Raw genomic sequence first — 13,687 nt, forward strand, 5'->3', positions numbered from 1 at the left:
CAGAGTTTTTTCCATTAGTGTGCAATTCTTCCTTTGTAAATTGTTTAACAAGATACTAAATAAGGCTGATGTTGACATTAGGCCTGGTTAGACTTCCCTGTCTGTGGATCTAACGCAGTTTATCCTCCAGGTGTTTTGGAGGTATGTGCGATGGCAAAGCAAACCCAGCATTCCCTTGGTGAGCTAGCTAGCAATCAGCAGTGTGTTACTAAATTGATTGTAATACTGTTGTATTGTCATGAAGTTACTCTCAGTTTGGAGTACAAGGTTAACTGGGTTTTGAGTTACCAAAGTAAAAGAACATGCTGCGGTTCATAGACTGTCTTTTCTTTCCTTTGCTGCCTAGTATAAGTGTATGAGGAAAGAGGACAGACCTGATCTCACCATTTTCTGTTACATTTGGGTTTCTTACTGTAAGTCCATAGTGCTCATTGTGTTTCTACACACTTTTCTGCTCTTTCTGCCTAAGTTCGTGAGAATCTTTACAGAATATTCTGCAAGTTCTATTGTTAGGAAGTAAGAGGATATCAGTGTTGGAAGTGATACATATTGTCACTTTCCTATTTTGAAGTAAGGATTTGTTGCTGAAAATGACAGGATGAATGTTAGAAAATTGAATCTTATCAAAGTAAATATTGTTAATAAAGCAAGGTGTGTACAATATTGTGGTTTCTTTGTATGTTTTGCTCCTCAATCAGATCAGCTGTATAAAACCTACAAAATGGATTCTTTTATTTCACTCTTTTAAGTCAACAATAAAATTGTCTTATTTATTTCCTGTGAAGACTTAAGGCCATAGTTTAACCTATCTGTAACGAAAACAGTTGAGCTCAGTAGTTGTAGGATGTTGTGCTCTTTGCTTGTATTCTATGTACTATGTATCAACAGAAACAAAGTGCATCTTTTTCCTCTTTTTTTTTTTTTAATAAAAAGAAAATAACTTCAGAAAGTATTCCTTCGATTCGCAGTGCTGAGGTAGTAATAACTCCCACAACCCATTGCTCATTTCTGGCCATATACTTTCCCCTCAGCTGTTTTAGCACATACATCTGTGGGACTGAATAATAGAGTTGCGGAAATGATCGGGGTCAACATAACTTAGGACATTTTTATTTTACTGTTTTTATTCTCCCAGGTCAGTTCTTCAAGAGGTATTTACTGGCACAATTGAGAGATGGCATGAAGGGAGGGAAAGCAGTGGAAGAATTCAATAAAACATCTTCAAAGTAGGATGTCACATCTCTTAAAAATACTTCTCTTTTTCAGGAAAACTTCATGGAAGTAATTAGAAACCAGGAGTTTCTATTATTGCCAGCCACTGAAATTGCAAAGCTTTTAGCAAGCGATGACATGAATATTCCTAATGAAGAAACCATACTGAATGCACTACTTACGTGGGTTCGACATGATTTGGAACAGAGAAGGAAAGATCTCAGCAAACTCCTGGCTTACATTAGACTGCCTCTGCTTGCTCCACAAGTAAATTGTTCAATTCCTTTCTAGTTTATACCATGATTACAGCGGGCATAATGTCTACAGCATCGATATATTGATAGTGACAAATCATAAACACTTCAAGATTCTTAATGCTTTGGATTCTTAGAGCTGCATATAAGAATTTAGCGTGTTGTATAGACATGATAGTTTGTGTCTGTCTGTGAAGTGCAGGATATTCTGATCCTAACCCGAGGTCAGTCAGGACACAAGAACGGGTGGAGCTGCTAGGAAAAAATCACTTCTGTTGCCTAGAAAAATGATTATCAAGGATATTTTTGTCACTAGAAGGTGTGTCCTTTTTAAATTTCTTTACGGAACTTGCACAGCTTGGGTCATTAGGTTTTCTTCGTATAATTATAGCTATCCTTGAGATTTAGGAATATTCCCCCCCTCCTCTTTCCCTCTTTCTTCTGTTGTGCTAACCTTCCTTGCTGGACCTTCACTAGTAACATTTAACACCTACTGTAGTGTCCAAGGATTTTGCTTTGCAGATTTCAGTTTGTTTAGTTAGAATTCTCTATTAAATTAAGAAAACAGGATTTTTTTTATGGAATCTGAATAATAAATAAAACTTATTAACACAAAAAAACCTGAATTTGATTAATTCATAGTGATAAATCACATACACAACATGCTGTATATTACCTCTAACATGGTATCCTCTTGATGGGTAGTAAGATTCACTAGCAAGCATTTTAGTATTAACATTTCAATACTGATTATTGTATATGCAATGGCAGGATTTTCTCAGTTGTGACCTTGGCTTTATAATTCATTTCTTCTAGAAACATGATACAGTCTAAGCCAGCTGACCTGGAGGAAATCATTCTTTTGTTGAGCATTTAATTAATTGATAACTAAGTAACTACTGCTGAATTCCTTTTACTCAGTTGACTGTAATTGAAACATCTTTAGAAACTGAAAGTACAGAATTTATCCCAGAAATATGTACTGAAATCAAATCATGCCCACTCAGTAACTGATTAGGAAAAAATGAGAATGAAACACAAAAGCAGTATCATATTTCATTTATTTTATCTTTAATTCTTCATGTCTTCCCAAATATGTACTTATATTTCTAATAATATTTTTATGTAGCCTTTTTATTACTTTAAAAAATTAAGGCATAAAAGCTGTGGTTTTAATATGGCAATAGTTCATCCATTGAGTAAATTGAAGTGCCCAAAACAGTCTCAACATTTTCAGAATTATGTTTTGCTTCATGATCACATGATCTTAGGCAATCTGACAGCAAATGTAACATAATGAAAAGTTTTCCAATTTTATGGTTGAAGGGTTAAAGCTATTTGAAAGAAATTAAATTAGAAAATTGAACAACTTAGAGAAATCAATAATGTTGCAAGCAGAGATGCAAAGAATATTAGATTCATACACTTTAAAACGTAAAATCTTTGGGAAATACTGTGAAACTGTAGCACTGGAAGCAAAAAATCATAATGAATTGTTAGTTTTATTGGTTGTGGGTTTATGCATCTCTTTGTCCATAGCATTCTCTTATCTCTTTGGTTAATGCAAGCAGTGTCCTAAGTATTTGTAAGTGTCTTTGCTCTTATAAAGGCTAAGGATGAATGTTTGGCAGCTTCTTAAGCTGTCAGCTGGTAATTATTCCATCTGTGATAAATTAGTGAAAAAGATGATTAAGCAATTTCTGAGTTACAAGATAGTTCAGCTTCCTTTTAGACATAATTTCTTAGTACTTAAGTATCTGCACTACCTTTCGCTTCATCCAGTTTCCAATTACTATAATTTCATGCTAATACATCATTTGTAACTGCTTAGTTAGAAATGCTTTTAGACAAGGAGCTATGTAAGTAGTAAAACTTATGAAAAATTGGCTTTCATTTAAGTAAGCCCATTCCGAGTTCTTTGAAGAATATTCTTCAGAAAATTGTAATGGAGTAGGTTTAAAGAGTCTACAGGCTTTTTTGGGGGGTACCAAAACAACCTTAGATTGCATTTCTTTTTAAATAAGATGAAGTTGTTTTCAGAGATTGAGACTGTGTACTATGAGAAAACTTCTTCATAGGTTGGAGGAGTTAGAAACCAGAGAAAATGTTGGTTGCAAAACTCATATACACACATAGCATTGCTTTAAATATTAAATGTTTCTTGTCTATCAGAAAAATATACTGGAGGTCTGATTTGGTCATGTTGTGTACAAGCCTTAATTTTCATGTGTGCAACTATGACAACATCCAATTTAGAACAGTAATAAATACAGTAAGATTTGGGTTTGGTTTTGTTATTTTTTTCAAACCATGTGCACTTCTATAGCATTGCATGCTGACCGTTAAAAGACAACTTTTAGTTTACTATTTTATAATCACAAGGTGTCCCTCTGAAGTAATATAAGTGCTTAGTGGTGCTTTGGGTCAAGAGAAGAAACAACGGGAAGTACTGAAAGTAAGGAATGAAAATCAAGTTCCCTCTGCCAATTTACATGAGAACAGTCTAATTTTTTGGTATTTTAAATAGAATCAGAACATCAGCCAATTAGAGAAACATTCAAAAGGCTCAGTTTTCTCAAGAGTTGCTGGTGAAGAGCTTTGAAAGTTTTGTTTATTCTCTGTGTATGTTAATTATGGTTTCTATCAGAGTTTCTGTTATAGAGATGTTCAGGCTTAGCAGTCTGTACTTATCTGTATCTCTTCTGGAACCATGGATGTCATATTTGCCACCTTGCAATTCTCAGGCAGCTTTAAGCCAGGGATACGCACAGCATATTATGCACAACTATTTGGTAATGAGTCCCTTTAGTTCACAGATATTGTGTACCTGTTACCGGTTGGCTGTCAACAGCTCAACAATGACATCTTACCCTGGTTTGTGGATTACATATTTCTAATGTTCACAAACTGCTTGGATTTTGTGATGGCAGTTCAAAGGAATCTGCCTTTTCCTCATTGTTCTGACAACTGTCCCAGGTCCCAGTGGGACACTTGCTTTTTTTTTTTCTCTGTTACTAAGGCTATATCTCGCAGCTCAAAAAAATGCCAGTTGTCTAGACTTCTAATAAGTACAGTTGGGACACTCAACCTACTAATATATTCTTCCTGCAGCCTGACAAACATGGAGTACAAAAGATTCCAGAATCTTTAAACTTAATAACTTTTATTAGTACTCTTTATTTAATTTTGTCAGAGTTAAAATGTAACAGTTGTCAAATTTGCTCACATCCTTGACCATGCTAAAATTTTCAACAAAAATTTGTACTAATTAATGTACTGTGATCTGGGTCACTATCAGAGTGAGGAATAGAATAAAAATTAAAATATGTAACCTGTGCCTGAAGTGGCTTTTATGGACCTCTGGATTAGATGGATTCTGGAGTAAAAGTGTGAGGTTAAACTGACTTGCATATGTGGAGCCTGATTCCATTTTCTAAACATACCTATAGCGGCACTGGAACACAAGGAGATTTTTTGTCTCTCTTTGGACCATTAAGCTTAAATCATCCATTAAGATCAGGTGGTCTTCCTTTTTCGTGCTTAACAGCTTAGCTTAAAATGGGAATGTTTTGTTTACTGCAAGTTTATCTTTACCCTAGTCTTTTTTTTTTTTTTTTATGTGAGCATTTTGAAAACACATGGATTTAAAATCAGGCAGTGGAAGTATTTTGATAAAATATTTTCTTATAATCTTGTTTTTATTCTTAATGTTGTTTACAGTGACACAGCTTGTTTAATTTTCTTTCTTTTTCACAGTTTCTGGCAGATATGGAAAATAATGCGCTCTTTAGGGATGACATTGAATGTCAAAAACTCATTATGGAAGCAATGAAGTACCATCTGTTGCCAGAGAGACGACCTATGTTGCAAAGTCCTCGCACCAAACCTAGAAAATCTACAGTGGGTGTGTTGTTTGCAGTTGGAGGAATGGATGCAACAAAAGGTATTTGCTTGTAAAATAGTTCATGAGCTGTTTTGGTTCTTTTTAAAATAAATGTTCGATAGATACTTTTACTACATGTTAATTCTCGAATTCAAAGATTCATTAGTGTAGCACATGAAACATCTTAAATGTGCACTGCTTATTAGGTTATAAAAACCTATGCAGCTTTGACAATCCTGTAAACATTCTGGAAGCTAGAATTATGATTGATTGGAATCATGAAGGGAATGCTTGATTTGAGTAGTGGAATGTTGAATTGAGTGGAAACTAATCTTTATTTACTCAAGTGAGAAGTAATTTGGAAAAGGAAGAAAATGACAGGGCACAAAGGTGACCTGCACATGCATTAAAAAAAAAAAAATAAAGAAAAAATGCTTTTTGCCAATTGTTAAATGGTTCTGTCACAGCTACTTGGATTTTCTTTTTTATACACACTTTCATACTGTTTAATGACAGCTAGAAGGAATCTGGCAGGTTAGAAAATTGTTTTTTTTTCTGGCAGAGAAAGTGTTTTCTTCCACTTCTTGTAAAGTTAACACTTTTAGTAGATGTCACATAGCTTCAGATTTTTTTATTTGTATTTCTAAAGGCTTGATTCTGCAAAGCACTTATAAATCCTGCTTTTTGTCTTGAAAAGCACTGAGAAAGTCCTCCTTTATAATGGTGCAGTTAATTCCTGAGGAAGTCAGAAAAGACTATATGCATACCTAGATTTAAGAACATGCTGCAGGACGTCATGGTGTCTTGTGGGAACAGCATATTGCTGAAATAAAAGCTATCCTGATAATTCAGACCTTTTTAATAACTTGCATATGTTGTCATTCAGGAGCTACAAGCATTGAAAAGTATGAACTTCGTACCAACATGTGGACTCCTGTTGCAAACATGAATGGACGAAGACTACAGTTTGGAGTTGCTGTCTTAGATGATAAACTGTATGTTGTTGGTGGCAGAGATGGCCTGAAAACATTGAATACTGTGGAGTGCTACAACCCTAGAACAAAAACTTGGAGTGTAATGCCACCTATGTCCACTCATCGTCATGGTCTTGGTATGTAAAGTTCTTGTAGAGGCTAAATGCCTATTTCTAAAAGGTTATCTGTTTTAAGATTGGTAAAAAAAACACTCAGAAATTAAATTTAGGGGGGAGCAGAAGCTCATTTTAATGCCAGCTGCTTATTGAACATCATTTCTCCTTCAGATTATGTCCAGCTTTGGCTACTAAAAGGAAATTTCTTTTTGTTTGTTTCTAAATATTTTGTGGTGCACACTGGACTCTCACCAGGAAAACATGCTCTTTTTCCGCTTATCCAGAAGCGATTGGTGTTTTGTATCTGGTTTGGTTGTTGTTTTTTTTTTTTAGGAGTAGCTGTGTTGGAAGGTCCCATGTATGCTGTAGGAGGACATGATGGCTGGAGCTACCTGAATACAGTGGAAAGATGGGATCCACAGGCTCGTCAGTGGAACTTTGTAGCTAGTATGTCAACTCCAAGGAGCACTGTTGGTGTAGCAATATTAAATGGAAAGTATGTGAAGGCAACTTTGATCTTCTACCTCATTATTTTAATGTAATTACAGAACCATCCTAAATGACTATTAATAATTTGTCTTGATAGCATTAAAGAACCAAGTTTCTTCATTCACAGAAAAGATACTGTATTGGGTCAAGCAATCTTCCCCACAGCATCACAGTGCCCCTCAGTATTGTTTATGATACACCATCTCTATGGGCTAATAAGTAGTTAATGTCTTAATACAGAAAGGAGCAAATGGTTCTTCTCTTTCACTGAGACTCCAGTGATTTCCTCTTAGTGTGATAGCTGGAATAATCAATCTCCAAAATTACTGTAAAATCATGGAGGACTACTATTGTTGTATTGCATTAACTCAGAACAGTAAGCTTTGGCAGAATGAATCTAATCTGGAGTGGTATCTGAAATTTCTACAGCTGTTTTTCAGTGAAAATATGCCTAATTCCTAATACAAAGCATATTCAGACAACTAGGTCATTTTGTGTTGCAGTCAGAGTTGCAGCCACAGAGTTGCAGCAGAGTTCCCTAATCCATTCTGCTAGCCCAAAGCTGAATCAATTATATCTAAAACACTCATAGCCACAGCGATTTTGTTGTTAACCTCCACTGATAAAGTTGCCATAACTTCCACAAGCAATCTGCTTAACTGTTAATAGATGTGTGAAGTTCTTCTCCTGTCAAGTCTTAAAAACCTTTTGCTGAAATTTATTTTCATTGTTTGTACTATCCAAAGTGAACATGGAAAATGCATCTTTTCTTTCCTATTTGCAGCAGCTTTTTGTATGTAAAGACATAGGTTCCCTCAGTGTTCTGTCATCAGGACTGAATAACTCCAGCTCCTTCAGTCTTTATTTGTAGGCCATGATTCCTGGAGTGATTTTCACTGTCTTCCTTTGGACTAAGTGTAATTGCTCTATAGCGTCCCAAAGTACAAGTGGTATTTGAATCAAGCTATTAGAAGTGCATAAGTGATCAAAACGCTGTTATATTTTGGGGAGAGATAAGGTGGGGAGCTTCATTTAAATGCTATGGTTGTATAAAGGATTGATTTTTAGTCGTGAACTTCCTGGAACTGCAACAGGATTTTTCTGTGTCCTTCAGTACATTCCTTACCTTGAACAAGTTGTGTTATTAAACATGGGAACTTCCATGGAAATGTCTTTGTTTTTAAAGGGTATTAAAATTATTACTAAGAACTACTAGGTCAACCATATTTACAAGATGTTTGTATTTACATTTGTTGATCAAAGTATACTTAAAAACCCAAACAACAGTGTTTCCCAAACTGAGGACATCTTGAATAGTGCTTCATAAAAACTGTTGTAGATTGATCACACTATCATCATCTGCAGTACCTAATGTTTATTTGATTATTTAACAATACTATAATGTGCCATACAGTATGAAAAGGTTTCATTAATATTTCAGGTGATCTCTCAAACTGAAGTTTACTTCTGAAGCATTGCTTCTGTTTTAGAAGGGCTTCCATGTTCCTACCTTTCTAAATAATACTGCTTAACATTTCTGCTTCTAAGCACAGATTGCTCATAAACTCTGTGCATGAACTCCTTATAAAGTTTGATTATTTAATTAAAGATTGATCAATGATGGAGTGCTCCTAAAGTCAATCTTTTCCTTCTAGCCTTTCAAAAAGGTTGAAAACTTTTGTTAATACCGAGTGTTAGAAGCCTTTTTGTTAGATCTGAGCAAACCGGGCCACCTAGTGGGTGTGAGGGACTTCAAGTAGCGCTGTCGTAAGCTAAAGCCCAGGTCTAGAAAAATACTTGAATGCCTAAGATAAGGCAGAGCAGAGTTGTTGCATGCACAGGTCCACTACTGGCTTTGTCCCTCTGACCATGCTAGAAATGGGCCTTTGTCTGTCAAGTCACATAATTAATTTTGAAAATGTAACTATATGCATAGGCTGGAACATAAATGCTGTGTTAGAGATACCAGTTTTCTGTAAATTATTGTTATTATGTATTGATCCTGATAATATGAAGAGATTAGAGTAAAATCTTACCTGAGTTTTTGCAACAGAACATTCTATTGAAAGTTAATTCCCTTTTTAACAGACTTGAAAGTCCTTCACACATGACTGGAAACTTCATCTTTTCAGACAATATTTACTTACTTTTTTTATTATTATTATTTTGTAGGCTTTATGCAGTTGGTGGTCGAGATGGGAGTTCTTGTCTTAAGTCAGTAGAATGTTTTGATCCTCATACAAACAAATGGACCCTCTGTGCTCAGATGTCAAAAAGAAGAGGCGGTGTAGGTGTAACCACCTGGAATGGGTTTTTGTATGCAATAGGTGGTCATGATGCCCCAGCGTCAAACTTAACATCTAGGCTGTCAGACTGCGTAGAAAGGTAATATCCTGATGAAGGTGTATTCTGCTATAATTCTAATAGTGCTAATTTACAGAGTATTTATGGGAAGAGCTGTAAGTAGAAACCACATAAAATAGCTGTGTTATTTTTAGCATGAGCAGAGGAAATTACATATAAAAACATACTGTGTAGCCATAATATGATTCAAATGGCAAGTAATTTGGTTTAGTACCACAATCAATTTCAACAGCCTGTGCTTTCACATGTAGTAGTTAATCACGTAGAGCAAGCACTTGCTCTACTACAGTGTAGCAGCAGAGCTGTTTCTGGAGTGGTACATTTAGACATACAATAAGAAATATAGTAAGAGCAGTTGTACGTGTATATATGTATTACTATATGGAAAGCAGCAGCAAGTATATACCTAGCTAGGACTGACTGTGTTACCAGATGACTAAAGAAACATTTTCAAAGAGAGTATTTGGGGAAAAAGTCTTTTGAAATTAACACCCAAATCTGTGCTGTCCTAATACCTGCTTCCTACTACCTCAAGAGCATCAATTCCAGTGGTTTTTTTCTATTAAATTTTGGCAACAGTTTTAGAGCATAACACAATCTATCTTTTAGGTATGATCCGAAAACAGATACGTGGACTGCTGTGGCCTCTATGAGCATTAGCAGAGATGCAGTGGGAGTATGTCTCCTTGGTGACAAGTTGTATGCTGTTGGAGGATACGATGGTCAAACATACCTTAATACAGTGGAGTCTTATGATCCCCAGACAAATGAATGGACACAGGTATAGTTTCTGATCAGACCATACACCGCTGTTTATCTTGTTACTTCATGTGTACCTCTTTTTACAAGGAGAATTCAAATACTCCTATCTAAGAAGCATTTTCTTAACTAGTCTGGTTTAAGTCTTTTTTATTTTGTCTACTATCCCAAGATTGTTTATCTTGAACAGACAGTTGCCAACTTCTAATAAACTGCTCTTCTTTATTTGGCAAGAGTATAGCTATTTTCTTTGACAATTTCAGCTACTGTTAATAAAATGTATTGACATGTTCCCCAAACTGTCTTAAAAGGTTCTATTTACATGATTTCGTATTCTGAAGATGAATTATAAATGTAGATTAGTTTTAGCTCTAATGTGTCTCTCAGCAAGTTTATCAATTTCTTCAAGCTTTTGGTCATCTTTTCATAAATAATCCCTTCCAGATGTGAATGTCATGTACAATGTGTGCAACTTTCAGGAAGCCTTTTCCCATTTGTCTTTGTCCAGCTCAAAAAAAATAATCTTCAATTCATGATCAGAAACCATTACGATCAATTTGAAGCTTGGTTACTTTTTTGTAGTTTGAGGAATGTGCAGGTCTGTGGGAAGAGCACACACGTGGACATCCTGGGCAGGCTGTCCTTTGCCATCTACTGCCATTTGAGATATACCCTAAAGCATTTACATCCACAGAAGGCTGGCAGATACAGCACAGAATCTATGGGAGACCAAGGCTCTTCTGCAATTCAGTTGCAGGCCAGGATGAATGTCCAAGCTCATCTAGAATAGTATTAGACACCAAAAAAGAAATAGGGGAGTTAGCATAAACACCCTTTTTTGTCTTCATGATAATATCTGTAGTACTTTGTGTGCTATTCACACACGCACCCCCAATACTATGAAGTTTAAAAGGGGAAGCTAAGGTGGCTTGCTGGACTTTCCAAGTCCAACAGGATCTCAGCAGACGAGGGTCCTACCAGAAATAACTTCTGTTTACAAAAGAAGAGAGACTGAGAAAAATTAATCTGATTTCAAGAACTCCTAACAGGATTTTATAAAATACTCAAGCACAAAGGAGAGGCTGCCCCTGTCATGTTTGGTGTTTTCTGATTGAGAGAAAAATGCAGTTTTGCCAGCCATTGCTCAGTTGTCAGACTGTAACTCAGGTGTCCAGTTTGTACCATAACAAAGGATTCTTTTTCCTGTAATACCAAGTAATCGAAATTATCAATAATAATTGTTCGATATTCTTGGAATTTTCTATTGCTTTCAAAGCGCTTCACCCTATCACAGAAAATATCTTCACCTTTTCTGTGGGTTTCTATCCAAGTTTTGGACCAATTTGCTATGGTTTTTTTAAGTCACATTAACAGAGCATGGGTGATATTGTCGCTCTGCTGCAGCTATACAACTGTTATTTTAAGTATTAACTAAATACTGTCAGGTTTAGAGGAAAAAAGTAAAGCTGACTGCATTTATCGCATGGATTTTTTTGTTTGTTTGTTTTTGCTTTCAGGTTGCACCATTGTGCTTAGGAAGAGCTGGAGCATGTGTTGTGACCGTAAAACTGTAAATTTTCTCTGTGAAGGTGACATTCTCCTCCATAGATGTTCTCCTGCAAACCACCAGTGCACCAATAAACAAACACAAGGTGCAGGATATCTACCACAGCAAAATGTTTGGTCTCAAGCTAACATGTACATGTTGTTCTTACAGACCAATATTAAGCACTTTTTAAAAAATCATTTTTGTTACCCATATGTTACAAGGATTCTATTTGTAAGAAAATCAGCTGCAACCAGACAGTTGCCAGCAGAAGACTTATGTTTAGGAAGTGCTGAGAAACGAGTAAACTCGTTAGTGACCTCACTATAATAATCAAATGTTACAGATCCAGGGCGTGGATCCCCAAACATGCAGAGGAATGATGCTCGAAACAGATACACTTCCACTGATACAATCGAGTCTATTTCTGGGTGGAAGAAGTTACAGGATTGGACCATGTATGTTTTGGCTATGTTTGGCTGTAGGTGTGTGAGCGCTTACAATGCAGGCTGACAAACCAATGCAAACCATTATAAATGTCAGGCATAATGCCTGCCTTGGAGATGAAGTTATGTATTTGGTGAATCTTTTGCACTTTTATAATCATTCCTAGTTTAGCAAACTTTTTATTTAACCAAAGCCTTATTTTAAATATTGTTTTATTATGCTAACAGAAATCTGCTATTTAATAATTTCTGCCAAAAAATTTTTGCCATGCAGTGTACTTTGATTTTCAAAGTTTTTACATGAGATGCAGAAGATCATACTTTTTCTTTACTTTGATTCTTATATTTACTTTGCTATTTTTAAGGAAAAATCTATAAGCATGAGTTATTGGAAGGATTCTGAAGTGTGATTCGAAGTTAACCAATTTAATATTTGCACTTTGGGATTTTTGAAGCATTCCATTACATCCAGACTAATTACATTTTTACATGAGGCTTTGCACTAATTTGAGAAGTATAGTTTTGTAAGATTAAACAATTGTCTATCTTTCCAGTAAGGTTACTTTAAAATGTAAAGGGCCCGATCCTGCAAGGTGCTCACCTGCCACTGTTTGAGCATGTTCAGCATCTTACAGGAGAGCTGTATGTGCCTCGCAGGGTTGTATCAAATCAGTTACCTTATTTAACAGTTATCTATTTTTTGGTTTTTTTCAGATATTTTATAATTTGCCTTTGTTGAGCCCTATGCTGTTACACAGAATTGCTTTGAACGGTCTGAATGTTCTCAGAAAGTCTTTTTGTATTTGCTTTTCTGTGCCTTGTTCCTTACGTTTCCGAAGCAGTAGGTTAATACGTGTGACAAAGGGGAAGACGTGAGCTCGTTGAATGTTTTCCGGAAGTTTGAAGCGTCCGATACCCAAAGTCTTTGTACATTTGTAATTTTAAATGTGTTAACGCTCTCGGTGAACTATTTATTGTTTTAAAAGAAATTACTAAGCCGTGAAACTTTGTGTTGAAACCTGCACTGTTCGCAAATGAATACAGCTGAACTTAACTGCGCCCTTGTTGGGTCAGCGCCTCTCCGTGTGCCTGTTGCGCGCCTGTGCTCGCGCCCAGCGGGACCCGTCCCTCCTCCCGCTCCGCACGGTGGCGGAGGGCGGGGCCTGGAGCGCACCTCCCCATTGGCTGCGGGCCGTCTCCGGGTGACGGCGACGCCGCGGGCGGGCCCTGGCCCGCGGACCGGCGCATGCGCGGGGGGCGCTGCGCAGCGAGCGGTGGGCGAGATGAAGGTGAGGCTGTTCAGCCGCCGGACGCGCGGGAAGGGGGCGCCGCCGGCGGGCCTCGGCCCTGGGGGAGATGGGAGCGCGGCGAGGCCGGGCCGGGCCGGGCCGGGCCGTGGTTTTCGCTCCTGCGCGATCCTTTCGCACTGCGCGATCCGGGTCGGGGGCGTCGAGCGGGGCCCGCTGTGGGCGGGCGGTGCTTGCGGCCTGGGTGGGGAGCGGCGCGGCGGGAGCCTGCCCCCTCGTGCCGGCCTCCGTCCGGCGGGAGGCTGACGCGGCGGACCGGGCCTCCTCAGGGTAGGCGAGGCCGCTCCTGCCGCTCGCCCGGCCCCTGGATCCCGGGAACAGGCCGCGGGAGGGGCAG

At 37.6% G+C, this 13,687-nt stretch overlaps 2 protein-coding genes across 9 annotated transcripts in view; both read left to right on the forward strand.

Annotated features, from left to right (window-relative positions):
* Positions 1-13,116, forward strand: part of KLHL5 (kelch like family member 5) — a 60,510-nt gene extending 47,394 nt beyond the window's left edge. For all 6 annotated transcript variants that reach the window (XM_030493375.1, XM_030493373.1, XM_030493374.1 and 3 more), the window contains 7 exons: positions 1,267-1,479; positions 5,223-5,409; positions 6,236-6,460; positions 6,773-6,935; positions 9,101-9,313; positions 9,902-10,073; positions 11,569-13,116. In XM_030493375.1, the coding sequence (XP_030349235.1) occupies positions 1,267-1,479; positions 5,223-5,409; positions 6,236-6,460; positions 6,773-6,935; positions 9,101-9,313; positions 9,902-10,073; positions 11,569-11,625 (1,230 nt within the window). In that variant the 3' untranslated portion in view covers positions 11,626-13,116. The remainder of the gene's footprint in view (positions 1-1,266; positions 1,480-5,222; positions 5,410-6,235; positions 6,461-6,772; positions 6,936-9,100; positions 9,314-9,901; positions 10,074-11,568) is intronic.
* Positions 13,117-13,276: 160 nt separating this feature from the next.
* WDR19 (WD repeat domain 19) overlaps positions 13,277-13,687 on the forward strand; it is a 42,470-nt gene continuing 42,059 nt past the window's right edge. For 2 of the 3 annotated variants that reach the window (XR_003992443.1, XM_030493386.1), the window contains exon 1: positions 13,277-13,332. Coding sequence is in view for 1 of the 3 variants with exons in the window: in XM_030493386.1 (XP_030349246.1) it covers positions 13,327-13,332 (6 nt within the window). In the remaining 2 variants the exon portion in view is untranslated. The remainder of the gene's footprint in view (positions 13,333-13,687) is intronic. The other variant, XM_032920091.1, reaches the window with a different exon arrangement.

Source organism: Strigops habroptila, chromosome 7 (genome assembly GCF_004027225.2).
Source record: "Strigops habroptila isolate Jane chromosome 7, bStrHab1.2.pri, whole genome shotgun sequence".
NCBI lineage: Eukaryota > Metazoa > Chordata > Aves > Psittaciformes > Psittacidae > Strigops > Strigops habroptila.